Source organism: Cnephaeus nilssonii, assembly GCF_951640355.1.
Source record: "Cnephaeus nilssonii genome assembly, chromosome: 10".
Lineage (NCBI taxonomy): Eukaryota > Metazoa > Chordata > Mammalia > Chiroptera > Vespertilionidae > Cnephaeus > Cnephaeus nilssonii.
The window spans coordinates 50,955,286-50,977,545 of NC_137081.1; the positions used below are offsets into that span (position 1 = coordinate 50,955,286).

At 37.5% G+C, this 22,260-nt stretch overlaps 1 protein-coding gene across 1 annotated transcript in view; it reads left to right on the forward strand.

Annotated features, from left to right (window-relative positions):
• Positions 1-6,246: 6,246 nt before the first annotated feature.
• The window catches only part of SLC38A11 (solute carrier family 38 member 11), a gene marked incomplete at its 3' end in the record, with an annotated part of 48,983 nt that continues 32,969 nt past the window's right edge, over positions 6,247-22,260 (forward strand). The window contains exons 1-6 of the mRNA XM_079782972.1: positions 6,247-6,378; positions 7,121-7,238; positions 8,992-9,066; positions 16,060-16,194; positions 17,076-17,141; positions 20,679-20,785. Coding sequence (XP_079639098.1) covers positions 6,340-6,378; positions 7,121-7,238; positions 8,992-9,066; positions 16,060-16,194; positions 17,076-17,141; positions 20,679-20,785 — 540 coding nt within the window. The 5' untranslated portion in view covers positions 6,247-6,339. The remainder of the gene's footprint in view (positions 6,379-7,120; positions 7,239-8,991; positions 9,067-16,059; positions 16,195-17,075; positions 17,142-20,678; positions 20,786-22,260) is intronic.

Consider the following 22,260-nt stretch of genomic DNA (forward strand, 5'->3'; position numbering starts at 1 on the left):
TTCAAACTGTTTTCCCCAATCCATTCCCAGTGCTTGGCAGGTAAACCATAGTAGCTGGCCTACAGCGTGGCCATTGACTGGATAAGGGATTGGAATCTAACCCAAGGAGAGCTCATTCCTAGGCTGGCAGCCACCCAAGAGGATGTGTGGTTCAAAAGGCTGTGCTCAACAGAGGTGACTGTAGTTAGCTGAGCAGGTCAAACTCACTTCCTCTAGATTTTGCCTAGGAGAAATGAATAGCTAGGAGGAATGAGGAGCCAAAATTAAGATAAAGATAAGCTGGCCATGACAGACAGAGAGAGCAAACATCTAGAGCTATCAGGAGCCCTGCCAAGTTTTCTAGTCCTAGATCTAGTATATAAATACTTCTAATAGCTACCCCTCCTCATTTCTAAGGAGCTCAAGTAACTTTTTCCTACTTGCAAGCAAAGTACACCCAGCCCACTTCTTATCCTTCATCATCCCCAAGAACACTCTATAATACAACGTCCCTGCCCAGTGGTCATGCCTATGTTTAAATATCTCCACTAGGAATTTACCACCCAACTTATCCCAGAATATCTCTAGGTAATTAGAATATGAAGCCATTTCTTATATTGAGTAAACCCTTAATCCCCTGAGTCTTATATTCTTTAGCTATTTAAAGATTCAGGAGACCTTTCATCATTCTGATTCCTCTCTTCTGAAAATGGCCCAATTTATCTGTAAATTTTCCAAATTGTGGCTCACATAGCTGAAAATAATAGTCTACACATGTGTGGTGTAACCAAGACAGATGGCCTGGACTACTACTTTCCTTGTTCTGTGTCATATGTTTCAAGTTCTATTGCCTAAGACTGCAGTAGACTTTTTTGCAATGACATTCTTGAATCTTTTAAAACTTATTGTTAATTAAAAGCACTAACTCATTTTGAAATGAGTTTCAGATAACCCATATGTACCCACCTTGCACCTATTGTTTTTTAGATCCAAGGTTAGGATGTTAAGCTTACAAATTAAATTTCAACTTTGCTAGGTTAAATTTCATCAGTTTCCAGTCTTCCATCAAATGTCCCTGACCATTCACCCAGCCTTTTAAGATAAATTGATCCTTTGAATTGTTCTAGCAAATGTATCTATTTTACTCATTTGGTACATTACTTATACTACCTAATCAAGTTATTCATCTTTTAATGAAGGTTGGCTCTCAGTTACAGAGCTAATATATCTTATTTTCAGAAACTATAGAGTGCTATACACAAAAACTTTACCCATAGTAATAATGTTCAAAAAATGAAAAAAATGGTGAGCATACCTGGTGTATCATACACTACTTTTCTAGTCAGAATCTATGAGCTTCCAGATATGTGACTAGCGTGGGACTATGAAATGGAGCATAGTAAATTTTCCCCTTCCTTATAGAGGATGAGCAGATAATCCTCTTAAAACATGAGTGGATAATTGATACCTTTAATTGCTAGCATTTGGTGCAACTTTTAAAATATATGTCTACTAAACATTTGTAAGACAGACAGTGCCTGTCACAGGTGGTTGAAAGGGTCATTTGGCTTGAGTCTTCAGTGCTTGATGAATCTCAGATTTAGACCTTAATACTACATGAAGTTATATATACAGTTGCAGAGATGCATTAAAGATATTAAACTTTGTCCCCCATAATCAATTTTAAACATTAAAACACCATCCCGCTGTTATGCATTATAAATAAATATATTTTAATATATCCTATTATTATCATGCCAGAGGCCCAGTGCACAGATTCGTGCACCAGTGGGGTCCCTTGACATGGTCTGTGGGGACTGGGCTGAAACCAGCAGTCCAAAGCTGCCTGCCACTCCTCATCCTGGCCCTGCTGTGCCTGCTGCGGGCTCATGCCGCTGAGTCAGTCACGATCCGGAAGTGGCTTGCACTCGCCAGCCGTGAGCCCTGAATCTGGCACCAATAGGTCAGCTCAGCAGTGCTCCTACTGTGGGAGCGCACTTACCACTAGGGGGCAGCTCCTGCATTGAGCGTCTGCCCCCTGGTAGTCAGTAAACATCATAGCGACCAGTCGACCTGTCCTTTGATCATTAGGTCGCTTAGGCTTTTACATATATAGATGAATAACAGTGATATTACATTGTATTTTGGAGTTTAACAGCAGAGGATTAATTTGTTAAATGAAAACATTTAAAACTGTGTCAGAATTGTGTGTCATTCTTTCCTATATTTTCCTTATTTTTTTTCAATATTCTGGTTGTATTAATAAATGGAGATGATCCAGGCCTTTCTCAGATGCCCTAGAGGCAAATGAGCATCATGATCTCATTACTGAAATGTTCTCCTGATGGCCCTGATTTCTGGCCACATTAAACTCATTCTCTCTTAACGAGACTTTTTACTAACTGATTTCTCTTGAGATTGTTTCTTCTATTTGGTACATTTTTAATGAGCAGCAGTAACTATACTAGGTTCAGTGAAGAAATAAAATAATCATCACCAACAAGAACAATATAAATGTGATCCATTCCATTCCCACAGACAGTCCACAATTACATAGAGCACTAAGTAAATGACTGGGTGTTATATTTTAGGAATAAACAAAAGTACCTGAAACCAGAAAGAAAGAGACACAGTCAGATTAGGAGGTTTAGAAGAAGTTTGCCAGCCCCATATTTCTATACTATTGGCAATCCAGGCTCTAGTCACAAAGTTATTTTGGTCCCTTTAATCCCACTTCCTGATCTTAAGCCCACTTGCCATTGTTTTTTGTTGTTATTGTTGTTAATCCTCACCCTCGGATATTTTTCCTTTGATTTTTAGAGAGAGTTGAAGGGAGGGAAAGAGACAGAGAGAAAAACCATCAATGTGAGAGAGGCACATCAATTGGTTGCCTCTTGCACACGCCCCTAACAGAGCCTGCAACCAAGGTACGTGCCCTTGACCCTTCAGTCTGCAGACTGATGCTCTATCCACTGAGCCAAACTGGCTAGGCCACTTGCTATTCTTTGTGATGAAGAGTATTTCTGTCACACATCATGCAGGAGAAGGCAGCATTCCAGCTAGGAGAGAATACACACCCATAGGTGTCACTCACACTTCTGCTGCCAGCGTCCCACCTCACTCCCTGCTCCAGTTCTGCAAGTCCTTGAGATGATGTAGTCCCTAGAGCACTATCTGGGAGAGACTCTGATCTTCCTACCAGCTCAACTGAGGGCACGGAATTTCATTTCTCCCAGTCTAGTTCAACTGATACAGGATGGAAATATTGCAAATGGAACTTTATTAAAACAAAAGAAAAAAGATCAAAATAGGCAAATCAGCTCTTATTTATCCTAGCGTAACCTTCATAGGATAAATGAAGGTTACATAAAAGGTATGAAAGGGCAGGTAGCGCCCAATTTCATTTCTTCAACATTGTCACTTTACAGGTGCTTGGGCATATTTATGGAGTGAAAAAAAACTGGTACCATCTGAGGACAAATCACAGCTTGCTCACCTACTGTCTTACAAGATGCTCTTCATGTTGTAGTGGGTGTGGAGTGGCTAATGCACAATAGCTGCTCACCTCCAGCTGCTGGAGCTTGGGGCACGGCTCTGAGATTACAAAGTAAATACTGTGAGCTGTACAGATGTAGGTCAAATTGGAGTTCGATCCCCAGTAGAGACACTCCTTTGCGTAGAGGCTTTAAATGCGCTCTCTGTCACATGTGCAGGAAATACAGGCAGTAGTGCATAAGGGGCTGAGAGGCTCTCAAGGCAGAGTCATAGCTCCAGTTTTTCTGGGTCAGTCCTCGGGTTAGTGATCCAAATCTAGTAATAATTCTCTGTGATAAGCAATGCAGACCCTGAAGCAAGACATGCACAAACAGTGCTGACCAGACACCAAACGATCTAAGATTAAGACCAACATGGCACCCAGAGAAGGGAACCCACACCATATCAACAGAGATATCAACATCCCCCTGGCCATATTAGCCAAGGTTTTCACCAGTTCATTAATGAGGAAAAACTAAGAATATCAAAATCATTTGACTTACAGTTGATTATATATGCATTTAATAGTAAACAGTGTATGTTTTTAATATAGAGTTTAATTAAGTACAATGAACATTTTTATTGTTCCCACAAGGAGCTCCGTTAAAGACCTTCTTTAGGTGCTGTTATTTAAAAATATCTGGATTGCATGAATCCTTTTGACTATTAGAATCACAGTCTTAACACCCATAGGAGGTGTTATTAAGGGTTATATTTGTCTGTAAATGACAGAAAACCCCAAACAGCGTAGTTTAAACTAGATGAAAGATTATTTCCTTCTCATATTACCTGGACAATCCAGATCTAGCGTATCCACCAGGACCCAGGACCCTTCTATCTTGTTACTAGGTCGTCTTCAAACTGAAGTGCCCAACAGGTGATGGTCCAGGATAAAGCACCAGCTTCAGCCATCATGTCTCTGCATTCCAGCTAGTAGGAAGGAGCAAAAGGAGATAAGTTGATTGAAAGTTTTTATCTCTATTCTCACGCAAACTTGAATCTTAACAACGTCAGAAAGGAGTCAGATTAGCCATCAGGAAGAACTTTATAAATTCAGACTTCTGCCAAGAGAGATCTTTCTCTGATTACCTCTAAGAGAGCTAGATGCCCTTAGAAGTCACATAGCCTGGACTGTAACCAAATAATGAAGAAAAGTGATAATTCTACATGAGCATAATATGCTATCTACATAATTATGACATCTGATAAAAAGTTCAGATTAAGGCTCTCTACATTCCTGAAAGTCTGGCTCCCATGGCCTTTACCTGGGGTGAAGACAGACTTAATAAAACTGCTTTATGTGCATGTAATATGCATTAATTCTCTACCTCAAACACTGTAATATCTGAGTAAACTATAGGGTTCTAAAACATTAACTATGTTTACCTCTGCATGGGTGAATTGCCAGTGATTCTGTGTATCCAATTCTTTCTTCTTCATGTTTTGTCATTAACACTACAGTACTTTTGAAATTATATTAAACAAATAATACTTTTGAAATTATAAAAAAATATTTAAGATAAATTGTTGAAATATGTATAATGAACTTCCAATTTCTGGTCCAGTATACAAAAAGCTGGGACCAGAAGCTGGAATGCTCCACTCCAACCAAAAACAAGTAAAAAGCTGAACAAACTCAATGTTATGTATCACTTATGGCAACAAATGAATGAATTAAAATATAAAGAATGGATAGAAAAGATACACACCAGTTTCCTGAATTGGATGACTCTAGGGATGAAGCAGAATAAGTGGGGTTTCTATTGTGACAGTAAATGTTTATTTTTGCAATTTGAAAAAAATATATAAGATATTAATGATTGTTAATTTGATGGTGGAGAGTACAGGATGCTTTAGAATTCTCTTAGTTTATTCCATGTTTTTAAATGGTTCATAATTTTAAATAAATGTCTATGAACAAGAATCTCCTTAATTGTTTGATAAGTACTTATGTGACATTACCACTCTTATTGTTCCTGAAACCGCTCTCTATGCATCCTCTGTGTGATTGAATATTTGCTGGGCCTTTTCCTCATCTGTAACTTAAAAGGGTGAATAAATGGACAGTTAAGATTTTTTTTCTAGCTCAGGTGTCTTCCTTTTCCCATCACCCTACAAACCACCCCCTTTAAAGTTCACTCCTTGAATGTCACCAATCCATCTTCCTTTCCCCTCTTCAAGTCTCCTTTCCTGAAAAGTCACAGGAAATATTTGACCAAAGCATGGTCAGTAATCGAGTTCGCTAACGCTCTAGGAAAGTTGTTTGTTTTCCACTTAAATTTAAAAGCCTGCCTTTTCATCCGTCATATTTGCCATAGAAGTGATATAGGGAGGAGGAGGTAATAGAAAAGATACTGGGGGTGCGGGTGCTGCTGCGTGCTTACCTGGGCATCAGTCCAGCCAAGGAGCAGCTAACTTGGGGATGGACTAAAATGAGGCCATCGTAACTGTACAATCTGGACAGGCACCGTGGGCAGAACAAACTACACTTTGCAGCTGGAGCTGGGGTGGGAGAGGGAGGAAAGTGGGCAGTCCAGATCAGAAACATCTGGTGGCTTCTGTGCAGGAGGAGGAAGGTGCATTTAACTGCGCAAGTCCCTCAGGGAAATCACCTCAGGGCTGAGCCCGCCGAGTGAGCTGCGGGCTGCAGCCTGCGGCGGCGGGAGGGGCGGGGGTGGGGCCAGAGGACCGAGGGACCGCGGGCCTGGCGGAGGTTTCCCGCTGCGCGGGACCCCGGATGCGAGAGGTCTGGGAGGAGGCAGGTGTGGCTGGAGTGGGGTACCCAGGACCACTAACCTTCCACCTGCTAAGGACCCGGCTGCTGCCATGGGCTACCAGGGGCAGCAGCCCATCATCCCGCCACAGGTAACGCTGGAGGCTGGGGCAGGTTCTGAAGCCAAGTCCCCGCAAGGTTCATTCACCTGCAGCAGAGGTCAGCTTACCGCATTGGGTCCTGCGTTAGCACCACCCACAGTTCTCCAGGAGAAAAAGTTTTGCCTTGATTTGACTTGTTTGTTTTCTTTCTTTCTTTCTTTCTTTCTTTCTTTCTTTCTTTCTTTCTTTCTTTCTTTCTTTCTTTCTTTCTTTCTTTCTTTCTTTCTTTCTTTCTTTCTTCCTTCCTTCCTTCCTTCCTTCCTTCCTTCCTTCCTTCCTTCCTTCCTTCCTTCCTTCCTTCCTTCCTTCCTTCCTTCTTTCTTTCTTTCTTTCTTTCTTTCTTTCTTTCTTTCTTTCTTTCTTTCTTTTTTTTCTTCGCAGGCACTTTTAATGTAACCCCTTTAATTTCACAAAATCACATCATTGGCCTCCCTAACAGATCCTTTACTCTGAGGTCCCATGTAGCAGTCCTTGAACTTGGTGAAGCTGTAATCAGGACATTTTAGGATGGAGTTTATTTACAAAGCTCTGTTGAGCTACTACTAGCCATTGTTAATACTCTTTTTTTATTATCTTCATCATTATTTTCTCATCATGATTGATGTTACTTATCATCATTACTGATATTGTTAGTCTCCTACATTGCATATTTGTCTGACACGTTTCTGTCTTTTGAACTAGTCAATATTTGTTTAATTTTATATATTATTGGCCATTTTATATGTTTAAACAGAGCGATCTAGCTGACAAAGAAACCCTCATTTCTGAACATAAGCACAAAGGGAAAACTTGCCGTCAGTCTGCTGCTGTTTTTAATGTTGTCAACTCCATTATAGGATCTGGTATAATAGGTAAGTGTTGCTTTGTTGTTGTCTTTTTAATTTTAAGTGAAAAGGCCAAATTTAAGACTCTTCTTATGCTGCTGGTGTTTATTGAATTCTTTAAAGTAAAGATCTTAAATGATAAGTTGGTAATTTTCTTTCATAAAAGTCTTCCATTTTTTCCAGTGTAACAATGGGCATTACATAAGTCCCCTTTTCCCTGAAGGTTGGGTGGTGACCCACACTCTTTCTAAGTTTGAGAGCATCCTCCACATGGGTTAGGTTAGGAGGAGCATCATATGAGAGATGCTGAAACATTTTTCTTAGGCTGCCTGGTTATTGATAATGTTACCTAATTTACCTTTTCCCTCTTCCTGAAGTGTCCATCATTACTTGAATCACCTTTCTATGACCTTCTTGAGGTGTAAGACCTCAATATTTAGAAATATTGGAGCTACAAAAATTTAATGTGAAAACATAACAATCTTATGAAAAATTAAATCCAGACAATGTTCCCTTACCCATCTATAGAGTGTTAAATTTAAAGCACAAACTTATGAATTTATATCAATGTTAAATATCACTTACTAAATAAATAGAAATTGGTTAAATAAAAATGCATATGATTTTTTAAACAAAGGAGCCAAATCGTAATTGAAAGAAATGACCAGCTCATATTTTCTCAATTTGAAGCAAGGGGAAAGTTATGACAAAATTAAGTTCATGACATTATATTAATAAAGGTATTTATTTTTTTCATACTCGCTATTCTTTTTGTTATTTGAAAATATCCAATTTAAGAAAAAGTAGGGACAAAATTGAACCCTGCACTACTCATTGAGAATATTCTTTTTTTCCTGTAAAGTTTTGACATTTTAATCATAGTCATCATTGAATAGTTACCCTTCATAACTTAATGTTTTAATTTTATCTATATATTGTCTCAATATACAGATAATTTTCTTTTCAAATGGCACATCAAGTGGAGGAAGCTGAAGCAGAATAGTAACACACAGGGTTAAAGACTTGTTTGAAAATTTGCCTCTATGTACCACAGATGAGTGGGCAGCTCTACTTGGCAGAATTCCAGACTTAATTCCTGATGTGAACATTTTATGCTGATCCATGTCAGCAACATGTAAAACACCTCTTAATCTGTTCAGCAGACTTTTTACAAGAAAAATATTTCAGAAAATAAAATTTCTGGGTGGAAATATTTTGAATATATTTTACTTTAAATACTTTATTTGTTCATTTTCCAAACAATTCATAACAAAATATTTCACATTGCCCCCTTCAGCTTCATGAAAATATTTTGGCCTTCTCATTTTTCTCTCCTTTTTCTTACATGGCTGCCCATTTTTGACTACTCATATCCCATCACCCTTCTGTGCTCTTTTTATCCTCTCTGTTTGCCCAAGTAGCACATAAAGAAAGCTTTGGGTATTTACTCTCCATATTCTAGGTCATATGATCCCTTCACTCTGAGGTGAACATTATTTGTGTGAACTGACATCTATTTTTCATTGGCTTCTTTCTTATTCTTATTTCATCACCTTACAAACTTGCTCTCTTGACATGTCCTTAATTTAAAACATTTTATTCTGAAATAAGTATTAATATATTAATGTTTGAATTTAGTAGTCATATGCATTGTTTATAATTATGTCATATAACTATGTCAGTTTACTTAGCCTATTATATACAGGAATTGGGGAACACTTCTGTATTTCTATATGTTTTATTAATATGATGGGTGGGGCATTTTGTGTTTTTTTTTCAGGATTGCCATATTCAATGAAGCAAGCTGGCTTTCCTCTGGGAATATTGCTTTTATTCTGGGTTTCATATATTACAGGTAAAAGACTATATAATTGCTAGTTCCTGCAACTTAAAGTGCACAAGGACTATTTTACACACACACACACACACACACACACACACACACACCCTGTAATTGACTTTACTGGATCAAAGAATCCTAAAGAATTTAGACATCATGTCTGAGGGGATTTACTTTTCTTGCTAATCCTCTGAACAGATTAGAAAAGCATTATATATTACCAAGCCTAAATCCTTTTCATGTGCCTTTCACTTTATGCAGCAAGTGGTAGGTGGGAAAGTCATTTCAAAGGCTGATTAAAGCTAAGTCAGCTATGTGCTGAACGTGTACTCATCAGGACTTCCTTTCCCACAGTGACCATGGGCAGGTGCACAAGAATGAGCGGCCTTTTCCAGCTACGTCTGTGCAGGTGGAACTGAAAGCCCTGGCATTCCCACCTCTCCCACGCCTGCTCAGGCTCCCCAGCAGCCCCTGTTTCTAAGTGCAGCAACAGGGTGCTTTTTACTACTTCTCTTCTGCCTCCCCCTTTTCATGTACCATGTTCATTCACACCCATGTTTTGCCACGCCCCCTGTAAGTGCAGACTATACACTCATAATCACCTCCTCTTCCTGCTGTCCTCCTCTCTGCCTTGCCATACCATCAACTCACGTCATGACACATACAGTCTTTCCTCTACCTTAGGATCACTGTGAAAGAGGTAGCAATCACAGAAACCATCTGCTGTGGTTGCTGCTACGGTGGCCGCTATGTGCAGCCACCCTGATGCCTTTTTACCAGATAGTGAAAAACACCTCAGTGTTCCCTTCTCCAGAGCGTTGACCTGAGCCTCAGTGGCACCACCTTCCTTTATGAGGTTACGACCCCCAGCTGCCATGTCCCCACAGCCTCCAGCCAATGACTGACGGGTGATATAGGAACTTGCCTCCAGGAAGGAACCTATGTGTGGTGCCCTTGGAGCTAGCTCCAGAGCATAGCTAGTCTCCACCTGGGACCTCATCCTTGCTGACGTTTTCCCCTGCCCTATCCTCTCACTCACCTTCTCCTGGGAGCACTCCCTCAATTGCCCAAGAATCTCTATCTCAGCTGTGTTCTGGAGACCCTACCAAGATGTTATCTCCCATAAACGCTCAGGCTTCCAGGCCCAGTTTGTAACTGCTAATTTTCTCAGGCTGAGAAAGAGAGAATAAAGCAGGAAGTAGACACCACGGTCTGGGCTGCGAAGGCAGTGGGCTCCTTCCTCCTGCCTTCTCCTCACCACCTAAAACCTGAGCTGCTTTGGCTCCTCTAGTTCTTAATTTGTAGCTTAATTTGTAACTTAGTAATGGAATCCATAACATTCAGAGTTGCTGGTGTTTAAAAATTGCATTCTATTCATACAAGCATTTATCACACACACACACAAAAAAAATCCCATTTAAGGATTTACCCTTATCGTTTCTAATTTCCTGCTTCCCAGTCAATCAGCACTGACAAATAATTAATTTTCACCCAGGCATAATAACCATGGTTTATTTAAGTGCACTGTAAATATTTACACACATTACATAAATTAAAATATATAGAGCAACTAAGGACTAAATACTTAAGGAGAATGAACAGTTTACTAAAGCTAAATCATATTATATACAAACAAAGCATGCTGTGAATAACTTTCTCAACTGATGCTATATATAAACCTACAGCAGTCATTGTGAGCAGTCCTTTGCAAAATCATATATTAGTTGACTCATTAATTTAGCTATGTGATAAAAATCCTTATATTATTTTGATAAATAAAGGATAACCACACAAAAGCAAAAATTTTTAGAGATTATGATTTTGTTTTTTAATTAGACTTTTAAGAGCAAAATTTATAAGTAGGGTATAATATTACACTTTTCTTTAATTTTTTCTTTAAATTGACACTGTAATTACACAATAATTTGTCTCTAATATTTTTTTTTTGGTCTTTTTAAGGCCTTTAATGAAATATGACCAATTCAACAGGGAGTTTTTCAAAGTTCTGTTTTCATGTTTGTGAAACGTTGAGAAACAAAAAAAGAATTACAACTATTTACAAGTTTTATTTTAAATTGCCCTAAAATTTTATTTGTTGATTAGAGTAAAATAACTTTTGTTGTTCAAACATACAGAATTATTTAAAAGAAAAATTTCATGTTGAATAACATAGACTCATTATAGATTAACTAAAATCTGCATATAATATATTTAAAGTGAGATCAAAATGTTATAGTGATTGATATTTGAGATTCCTAAAAGGTTTAAGATAATATATTTATAGCTTGTATTTTACAAGCAGATGAAATCATTTATATTTATTATTGACTAAATTCTTACCAAATTGTTAACTTTAAGCAATACCTTTTGAACTTTTATGAAACTCAACATTCTCATTCCAAGCACACAGTTCTTCACCAAAATTTACAACACCTGTGAAATTGGTTACTTCCTCTCTGTTACTCAGGTTTTCATTGATTATCTTCTTTGGCCAATAAGTTGCTGTTTTACTGCCTTTAGCATCTGTCCACTTTCTGATCAGTCCTCCATGTTGCTTCAAGTTAACTTTATAAAACCTTGACCCGATAACTGTTACTCCCCCAATCAAAGCATTCCAAGATTCCATAATGACAACAGGAACAAAGTAGTATTGCATTCAAATTCCTTCATAGCGTAGTCACAGTATGAATTTTCAGTCTCATCTCCAACTAGTCTAACCTCTCTGTTACACGGTCACCAACACTGTCACGTGTGGACCTTATGTTTTAGCTATTCTGCATGTATCATTCCTCACATAGAGAATAGGCACTACTCAGCTCTTCTGTGAAGCTTTTCCTAGTTTTAAACAAAGGAATTAGAATTAATTGCTATGCCCTTTGTGCTTGCAGAATATTTTAAAATATATTTATTAGGTCATTGTCAAATTAAATTTGAACCCTGTTATATATTGATCATTGATTGATTTCAATATTTACTGACACTGCTGCCATTTAGCAATGAAGAGCATTATCCCTGCCTGTATGAAGCTCAATATGTAGTGTCTCAGGCAGACAAAAATACAGTTACAATACTTCATTAAAAATTCTATCTAATAAAAGGGTAATATGCAAATTGACCATCACTCCAACACACAAGATGGCCACCCCCATGTGGACACAAGATGGCCACCACAAGATGGCCAGCAGGGGAGGGCAGCCGTGGGCGATCAGGCCAGCAGGGGAGGGCAGTAGGGAGGGACCAGGCCTGCAAGGGAGGGCAGTTGGTGGTAATCAGGCCTGCAGGAGACGGCAGTTACAGGCGACTGGGCTGGCAGAGGAGGGCAGTTGGGGGTGACCAGGCCTGTAGTGGAGGACAGTTAGTGGGGGACCAGGCAGGCAGGGTAGGGCAGTTGGGGGTGACCAGGCCATCAGGGGAGAGCAGTTGGGGGTGACCAGGCCTGCAGGGGAGGACAGTTAGGGGTGACCAGGCCAGCAGGGGAGGGCAGTTAGGGGTGACCAGGCCAGCAGGGGAGGGCAGTTAGGGGTGACCAGGCTGGCAAGGGAGGGCAGTTAGGGGTGACTGGGCCATCAGGGGAGGGCAGTTGGGGGTAACCAGGCCTGCAGGGGAGGGCAGTTAGGGGTGACCAAGCTGGCAAGGGAGGGCAGTTAGGGGTGACTGGGCCATCAGGGGAGGGCAGTTGGGGGTGACCAGGCCTGCAGGGGAGGACAGTTAGGGGTGACCAGGCCAGCAGGGGAGGGCAGTTAGGGGCGATTGGGCCGGCAGGGGAGCAGTTAGGCATTGATCAGGCTGGCAGGGGAATGGTTAGGGGGTGATCAGGCTGGCAGGCAGAAGCGGTTAGGAACAATCAGGCAGGCAGGCAGGCGAGAGGTTGGGAGCCAGCAGTCCTGGATTGTCCAACTGCAGTCAGGCATCCCTCGAGGGTTCCCAGATTGGAGACGGTACAGGCTGGGCTGAGGGACACCCCCCCTCCTCGTGCATGAATTTCGTGCACCAGGCCTCTGGTACCATAATAAAAATATGTACATGATAATAGGGACATTGGGATTCAACATAGCAGGCATGTTTTGGGGAGCAGGAGATATCTCCACTAAGTGTTTTTGAAAATATATGAGTGAGCAAAGAAAATGGACAGTTACTCTAAGTAGATGGAAATGTGGAAATACAAAAGGGACTGTAAATATTTAGTCTAGTTGAAGTTTAGGGCTGATGTTTATAAATAGAGAAAGATGCTGGTAGAGAGTTTGCAGAGGTGTTTATGAAGGTTCTCATGAGTGGCTCCTCATCATTACCATTTCCTGAGGACTGGCCAGATGCTGAGCACGAAGCACCACTATACTTAATCCTTCTGACTCCAAGAAGTAGGTATTCATGTTCTGCTTCTATGGAGGAGGAAATTGAAACTTCAATGGATTAAAATGACTTGCTCAAGGTCTACAGTTACATGTAACAGAGTTGAGGTTTTGATTATGTACATGGATGCTGGGGCCAAACTATTAGGCCCTGAATCCTGACTGCTCCATTGCTAACTCTGTGAAGTTTGGCAATTTACTTAACCTTCTGTGCCTCATTTTTCTCATTTATTAAATGGGGCTAATAATGGCAACTACCTAGGATTATTGTAAATATTAAATAAGTTAATATAAGTAAAGCATTTAGAAAACAGCCTAAGGAAATATTGTGTAAGTATTTGCTAGCATTTTTGTGGTTGTAATATAGTAATAATTCAGAAAAGTCAAATCCTTCACCCAAGGTCACACAGCTAATACATAATTTTTTTATGCATCATAAAAAGAAGTTGATTTTTATTCAGATTTATTAAAGGATCCTCTGGAGTATTTTGAGCAAAAGACATGATCAGATTTATGATATGGTTAAGACCCATTTGAGGGGGGAATATTAAGAACATCTTAGCAGATGTAAAAAATGTTTTGGTAGGGAGAGAGATTGGTGAGAGATTGGTGGATGAGAAAACTATTTGAAGGTTATTGCAGTAATCCAGATGGTATATGATAAAGGTCTAAGCCCTTTATCATATACCAGGCTAAAATAAAGCAGGCTAAATATTAGAAATGAGGATATACAATTGAATAATTTATGATGCAGTAATGGACTTGGTGACCAAAGGAATACAAAAGATGATGGATAATGAGAAGTCTAGGTGATTCTAAAATTTCTATTGATACTATTCAGGGATTGGAGAAATATGGATGAAGAAGCAGGTTTGAAAACAAATATATAAATTAGAATTTGGATATTTTAAAACTGAGATGTCTATGAGATCGCCAATGTAAAGTATTTATTAAGCAGCTAGATGCAGAAATCTGGAGTTTTGGATTCTAGGCTAGAGATACAAATTTGGGGGTTACTAACATCTATGGGAAATTGAAACCATGGACATGAATGAGATCACAGTAGGACAGCTTGAAGAGTGAGAAAAAAGTCTAAGAATTCTGAATAAAAGAAAACTGGTGGAAAATGGAGTATACTAGTAAATGGCCAAAAAGGTAGGAGGAAACTCAAGAGAAAGTGAAGTCACAAAGGCCAAAGAAGAATGATTGAAAAAGAGGGAAATGGTAAACAGAAAAAAAATGTTACTGAAAGAACAAATGAGATTAAGATTTAGGGTGTGTCAACTGGATTTATCAATTTGGAGTTTATTGAAGAACTCGAAAGAAGTTTCAGTGATGTGGGAGGGACTCAGGGTGGAAATCATACTATAATTATTGGCATTTTCATCTTTGTCTTTTAATGCATTTCCAAGTTACTTAAAGGACAAAAAGAAATCACCTGTGGGTGTAAATATGAGTAAGAGAAAAGAGCAATAATCACTCCCTGTGCATAGCTGTGTACCCAATACATTGCATTGTTGTTCACTAGGTTAAATGGCATTCACTAGGTTCATTGAGTTAAATGAGAAAAAATTAACTTTTAATTATATAATCCTACCTAATAGTAGACAAATATGCAAATTGACCACACCTTCACTATGCCCAAGCCACGCCCACCAGCCAAGCCACACTCACCAACCAATCAGGACACGTATGCAAATTACCCCAACCAAGATGGTGGTTAATTTGCATATCAAGACAGCGTAGAAAGAAGCGAAGAGCTGCAGAAGGGAGCAAAGCTTTGGAGAAGCAAGCAAGCCAGGGGGAGGAGAAGGGAGGAGGGGAAGCGGGGCAGGGGAGAAGGAAGGAGAGCAGGCGGGCTGGCGGAGAAGGAAGAAAAGCAGGCGGGCTGGCGGAGAAGGTGGGGCAGGGGATAAGGGAGGAACCCAGGCAGGGCTGGGGGAGAAGGGAGAAAAGCAGGCAGGCTGGCGGAGAAGGCAGGGTGGGAGAGAAGAGAAGAGAGCAGGCGGGGAGGGGTAGAGTGCAGCAGGAAACCCTATTGCAGGATTCTTCCTGCAATGGGAATGCTAGTATTTATATATTTATACCTTCCATTTCAACTCTAAAATTGAAACTTAAATCTTTCAATTGTAAATTTCAAAAATTTTTAGAGTGCTCTCAACCATAATAACTATAAAATAGAGTTACTAGTTGTACTTTATTATAAAACAAATGATCTGAGTCTCATAAATCTATTTTTTATGTATGCTCACAACATTTTTCATTCTCAGTCTTCAGACGTTGAATGCCTATGAAATATTTGATTACCTACATTCCATTGCATAGATGGTTGAGCCACATCCTAATAGTCTTTGCATTGGTTAATTAGGAAGTAAAATGAAAAACTGATGCTTGACTCTAGTCTGCACACCTTCTTCTGTCCAGTTCATTACATGGATATGTTAAGTATACTGGTATCTTGATTGAAAAATATATATAACTGAAAACAATACCATTTCATGAAAAGTAATATATAATGAAAAGAAAGTAAGTTTTGCTATGCTAATTTACTGTAACATTAAATTAAAATTTTTTTTAAATCCCTTTTTATTTAAGTCAAAAACATGAAAAACCTTTGTATTAAATGTAATCTGACATTTGTTTGTTATTTTTGCCACAGACTTTTCCCTTGTTTTGTTGATAAAAGGAGGGGCTCTCTCTGGAACAGACACTTACCAGTCTTTGGTCAATAAAACCTTTGGCTTTCCAGGATATCTCCTCCTCTCTGTCCTACAGTTTTTGTATCCTTTTATAGGTAAGATGAATGTGAAGATGCATATTATACTTATTTCCATAAACATACTTCCATTTCTGAATAAAATAGTTTTAATAGTCATTGCTTCGTCATTAAAGAGTACCAGTTGTTGAGATATATTCCAAATTAAGTATTTACTTCTTTAGCCATTTCTATTTATTTCCTGGTCCTTTTGGTAGGTTTTCTGAGTATTTCAATGACATGAAATGAGAGTGATTTTCATTAGGTTAATGCTTGTGCTTCCCTAGTTCGGTGAAAAATAGAATGATCTGGGATTAAAAGTGAATGAGAGAAACAATAGATTTCTTCTAAGGCTGAAATACAATTTTTGAAAACCTAAGGATTTGTGGAAGCCATGTACCATAATGGTGAAAATGTCACCTAGCACTTCTTAAATAAGTAAAATGTTAACATTCAACAATAGCCAAATTGTAATAGTAATACAGAAGCTGTTGTTTAAACCATTAGTTTCTTATGTCTCCACCAAAGGCTAAGAACATATTTCTAAAAAATCTTACTTTTTAAATGAGGAGATATTTTGGAGCCTTTAGAACTTACTGTTATTGGTACTTACTTTGAGAAATACATGTGTTCCTGAAAAACAATTTCGAAACTGAATTTTAATGACAAGTCACATTTTAAATGACTACCAAACATCACCATTATTTAAATATACGTAAGTGAAAATATTTTTAATACAAATTGATAATCTTTCATAAATCTATTGTCTAGTTATTTTTAAAGTTGTACATATTGGTAGTCAAAATTTATATTTGAAAGTAGTAAGAGTATACCAATACTTGTGAAGTAGTAACTGATTATTTTCAAAATATTCAATATGAAAATTGTTGGTGACTGTATTATTTTAATTATGTATTTAGCCATGATAAGTTACAACATAATAACTGGAGACACTTTGAGCAAAGTTTTCCAAAGAATCCCAGGAGGTAAGTAATATATTTATTACATATAGTTAATGTGGTTCATAATAATTTATAAGTAAAGTATTTGCAAGTTCAAGAGCTGGATGACCTCAAATATCTGGCAATATTTATGATCTATTCTGATCCTAAAGTATTAATCTACTTTTACATGCAGTTTAATTCTTATTTAGCTGTTAAAAATATTATTACTATTATTGCTGTACTCAATAATATTATCACTATTAAACTATACCTAGCATAACAGTAAGAATTAACAGTAATATGTATTATAATTAATAGTAAATATTATGATAATAAATATTATTACTATATTTAGAATATGTATATTTGAAATATCTTATGCTACATATCATCATCTGTTAGTAATATTTTCTCATGTACTATTTTTACTACATCATTTCTTAGATAAGCAAACGATCTTTTCCCCCATGACTTCTATTAATATGTAACTTAATATAGTAAAATTAACCCTTTTTATTGGATAGTCTTGTAAGTTTTGACAAATGCATGTAGTCATATAGCAACAGCCACAATGAAAATACAGAATAATTCCATAATATCCAAATTTTCCTTATTTCTCTTTCTAGTCAAACCCTCCCTCATCTCCAGCCCCTGGCAACCACTGGAATCTGATTTCTCTGTCTAGTTTTGTTTTTCCCAGAAGGCCAAACCAATGGCATCATATAGTATATAGTCTTTTGAGTCTAGCTTCCTTCACTTAGCATAGTGCATTTGAATTTCAGCCATGACTTTTGGGATATAGTAGTTTGCTCTTAAAAAAAAAATGCTTGGGAGTATAATGGAGTATGAATGAATAACAGTTTATCTGTCTCATGGTTGAGGGACATTTGGGTTGTTTCCAATTTGGGGTGATTATGAAAAAGCAGCTATGAGTATTCTCAAGTGGACCTTTTTGCCATGTGACACAGCCCCCTCCCTGTTCAACCTTTCATTCTATTATGGCTATTCGCATAATTCAGAGTCTTTGTGCTTTGAAGAGCTTCTCATCCAAGCCACATAATCCCCATTTTATTGTGACCTAACTCTATAGTTGTTATTGTAGTACAATAACAATAATGCCTATCCTCTTAGTTCTTGAAACATTCATTCTAAAAGACATACAAAACAAAACCTAGCCCTAGCTGGTTTGGCTCAGTGGATAGAGTGTGGGCCTGCGAACTGAAGGGTTCTGGGTTCTATTCTGGTCAAGGGCACAAGTCTGGGTTGCAGGCCCAATCCCCAGTAGGGGGCATGCAGGAGGCAGCCAATCAATGATTCCCTCTCATCATTGATGTTTCTATCTCTCTCTCCTCTCTGTTCCTCTCTGAAATCAATAAAAATATATTTTAAAAATAAATAAATAAAACGTCATAGATAAGGCTAAAGTTCCCTTTGAAACCCATTCCTGGTTAATAATTTTATAAAACATTAAAAATTACTTTTAAAACATAGTTTACATAGCAAAGAACACACTTTTATTCTTATCACAGTTTCTTTACATCATTAAATGTTATTTTGTAATGTATAATTATTTTATAAAGGTTAATATGATGCCAAAGTTTTTTTAGAAGTAGATAAAATCCCTAGTGTTATTTTCTCCTGAAATAGATCACCAATGTCTTAGATTGACAAGTGGGCAATTGCTTGTACCTTTTCCAGATAACTAAATTCTTGGATCATGATACAAGTCAAAGTAATAAGAAACGTTGGTGTAAGAAGTAGTATGTCTTTGATTTTGAAATTTTTGAAATATTTCAATGTTCAGTACTCCCTATTATTGTTAAAACATTTAGAATGCATATTTGGGTAAATTTTTGTTAAAAGATAGGTATAGATCTCATCATTGGATCATTAGTGAAAAATGTCCTTTACATGAATAGAGATCCTGCTACTAAGTTCCTCCAGGCTGTTCATAGCAGTCTATTTTAGTGTTTTTCTAGGCCTTAGAATTTTCTCAATAAAGAAAGTATATTTTCTACTAAATATATCATAGGGGGAGCGGTTTGAAGGAGTAACTAGAAACAGATATACAGATAATTTAATTCAAATTATGTTCACCAGAAACATGCAAATATTTACATTCAGGGTTTTGGGTACTTAAACTTTTATTGTTTTAATTCACAACTTTATTACGATTGTTAGCTATGGCTGAGTTAAATACTCATGATTAATTATTCCATTCGTATGTGTGTGCAAAATTTATGCCATTTTGAAATTCCTATCTTGGAACTTTCTTTTAGTTAATTAGCCATATAAGAAAATTAGCCCCACTTTTCAGACTAATAGCTTCTTTTTTGTTTTTTTTTTTAAATCACAATCACTTATTTGGCTTTTACAGACTTTAAACTTCACAGAATTAAACACACAAAGACTTGGTACAACTAAGGATATTTAAAAAATATAACTACATGATCTCTGAAGGAATTCAATATGAGCTAAAAAATTAAAACAATGGTGTTTTCATTGGAATAGATATAGAGCTCCTGAAGCAAATACAGTACTGTGATTAGCACAGCTTTAAAATATATATAAATCCTTGTAAGTATGTTTTAATTTATGTTTACAATTTTTGGGGTATTTGACGATAGACACACACACACACACACACACACACACATCCTCTCTCTCTCTCTCTCTCTCTCTCTCTCTCTCTCTCTCTTTCTCTCTCTCCTAAGACATTGTATAATAAGTTTCAGCAGCTTCCCTATGACTTACTTCTCTATTCAAGTTGCTTCTCTTTATTTTCCTTCAAGGAAAATACTTCTTTCTCAACAAAAGGAAAAAAATATATAGTGAATATTTTTATCTTAATATTTATTTCTGAAACTTTGTTAAAGTTTTACTGTTCAAGTTTCTTTGAAATACAGAAAAATATTTTTTAAAACCTCAGAATAGCTCTGGCTGGGTGGGTCAGTTGGTTGGAGCATTGTCCCGGGTTCAATCCCCAGTCAGGGCACGTACCTAGATTTTGGGTTCAATCCCTGGTCCAGGTGCATACGGGAGGCAACTGATCAATGTTTCTCACTTCAATGTCTCTGTCGGTCTCTGTCTGTCTCTCTCACTAAACAATCAATAAATACATATCTTTGAGGATTAAAAACCAAAAAGCCTCAGAACATGCCTTGTCCCTGTGTAGCTTACTTTCTGAATGAACAGTTTGGCCATTAGAGGGTTTTGGACAGGAATGACATAATGTTTTTTGCTTTTGGAAAGGATCCCTATGGTTTCCAGGTTAAGACTACAGTGTACTCTAAGGAGACAAAAAAGGGAGAAACAAGGAAACTGACCAGGAGGCTATTAAAATATTTAAATGTAAAATATTTTAACATTATTTGAACTGTAGGTTTATCCTTAAGTTATTTTGTACTGATATTTTCATGTATTATTTCTAGTTTTACATGGTTTTATGGAGCATATTTACTCTCAAAACTTTGTCTTTTAGATATTATTTAATATTAAAGTCATTTGATAATTCAGTATTTACTGTGTCACTGGTATGTTGCTCATACCTATAAACACTTTATAAAATTTGTGTTTTAGTTGATCCTGAAAACTTGTTTATTGGTCGCCACTTCATTATTGTGCTTTCCACGATTGTCTTTACTCTGCCTTTGTCCTTGTACCGAGACATAGCAAAGCTTGGAAAGGTAATTTTTACATTTTAAGTTGGCACAGAAATGTACTTCCTAATTTGCATTAATTTTGTCCAACTGCTGTCTGTATGGCTAAGTTCTTATTTACAGTATTTATCTTCAGTTTCTTTTAGTTTAATTATAATTGTGCTAGAGTAAACTATGGTTGGATCTTTAGCTTACTTTTGGGAATGGGAGGCTAAATAGTTGATGAGTGTGAACTAAATATGCCCTTTCTTTTTCTTTTCTTGAATATATTTTTATTGATTTCAGAGAGAAAGGGAAAGGGAGAGAGGGATAGGAACATCAATGATGAGAGAGAACCATTGATTGGCTGTCTCCTACACGCCCCCCAATGGGGATCAAGCCAGCAATGAGGCATGTGCCCTGACTGGTAATCAAACCGTGACCTCCTGGTTCATAGGTTGATATTCAGCCCCTGAGCCACGCTGATCAGGCCCTTTATCCTTTGTGAGGTAGATACTCTAACTGATGTCAGGCAGTACCCCTTTACATTTAGAAAATATAAAGAACTATACTTAAACCAATTTTAATTTCCAAAAAACGTTTTATTGTTTTTATAGACAGTAAGTTAATTTAAACGTAAACTAAATTTAGCCCTAGCTGGTTTTGCTCAGTGGATAGAGCGTCCTGTGGACTGAAGGGTCCCAGGTTCCATTCCGTTCAGGGGCATGTACCTTGGTTGTGGGCACATCCCCAGTAGGAGGTGTGCAGGAAGCAGCTGATCGATGTTTTTCTCTCATCGATGTTTCTAACTCTCTATCCCTCTCCCTTCCTCTCTGTAAAAAAAAAAAAAAAGTAAACTAAATTTAAATCACTTTATTCGCTTAAAATTTTGTTTATAAATTACAATATCTGTTGTGCCTATTTTTCATCCATTGCATGTCAATGTGTTGATTGATTAATTGTTGAGAATTTAGTCAATATTTATGATTTGTATTGCTAAAGACAAATGCTGATTTCTTTCTAATGAGACCAATCACATAATTATTCAATTTTCTGCATATGCCCATCAACATAGAGTAGCCTTTATCTGGTTATATTTTATTTCCTTACTAACAAGGATGTTTGCATTTTACCCAAACTATTATTGATGCTGTATCTACATGATGCCAAGCATTCCAATGAAACATTTTTTTTAAATAATTATACATATATTTTTGTATTCTGTTTTGAAAAATCCAACAGCTGTTTGACTTTTACTTTTTACTGTGATGTTTGATGTGTGTCTACAGTTAAGACAGCCCTCTTTTCAGGTAGAGTTGAGAATGGAAATGATATTCCAGAGTATTCTGACTATTCTGCCTGCCTTCCCTAACAGTCATCTGGAGATAAACAAGAGTATTTCAAAGGGGGCTTTTTATGGTGAAATACCTGAAATGGCTGCACTATTTTCCATTCACATGTTCAATGTAAACATAAATGTTGCCTTCACAGAGCAGAAGACAAGGAATTCATGAACAGAAGGC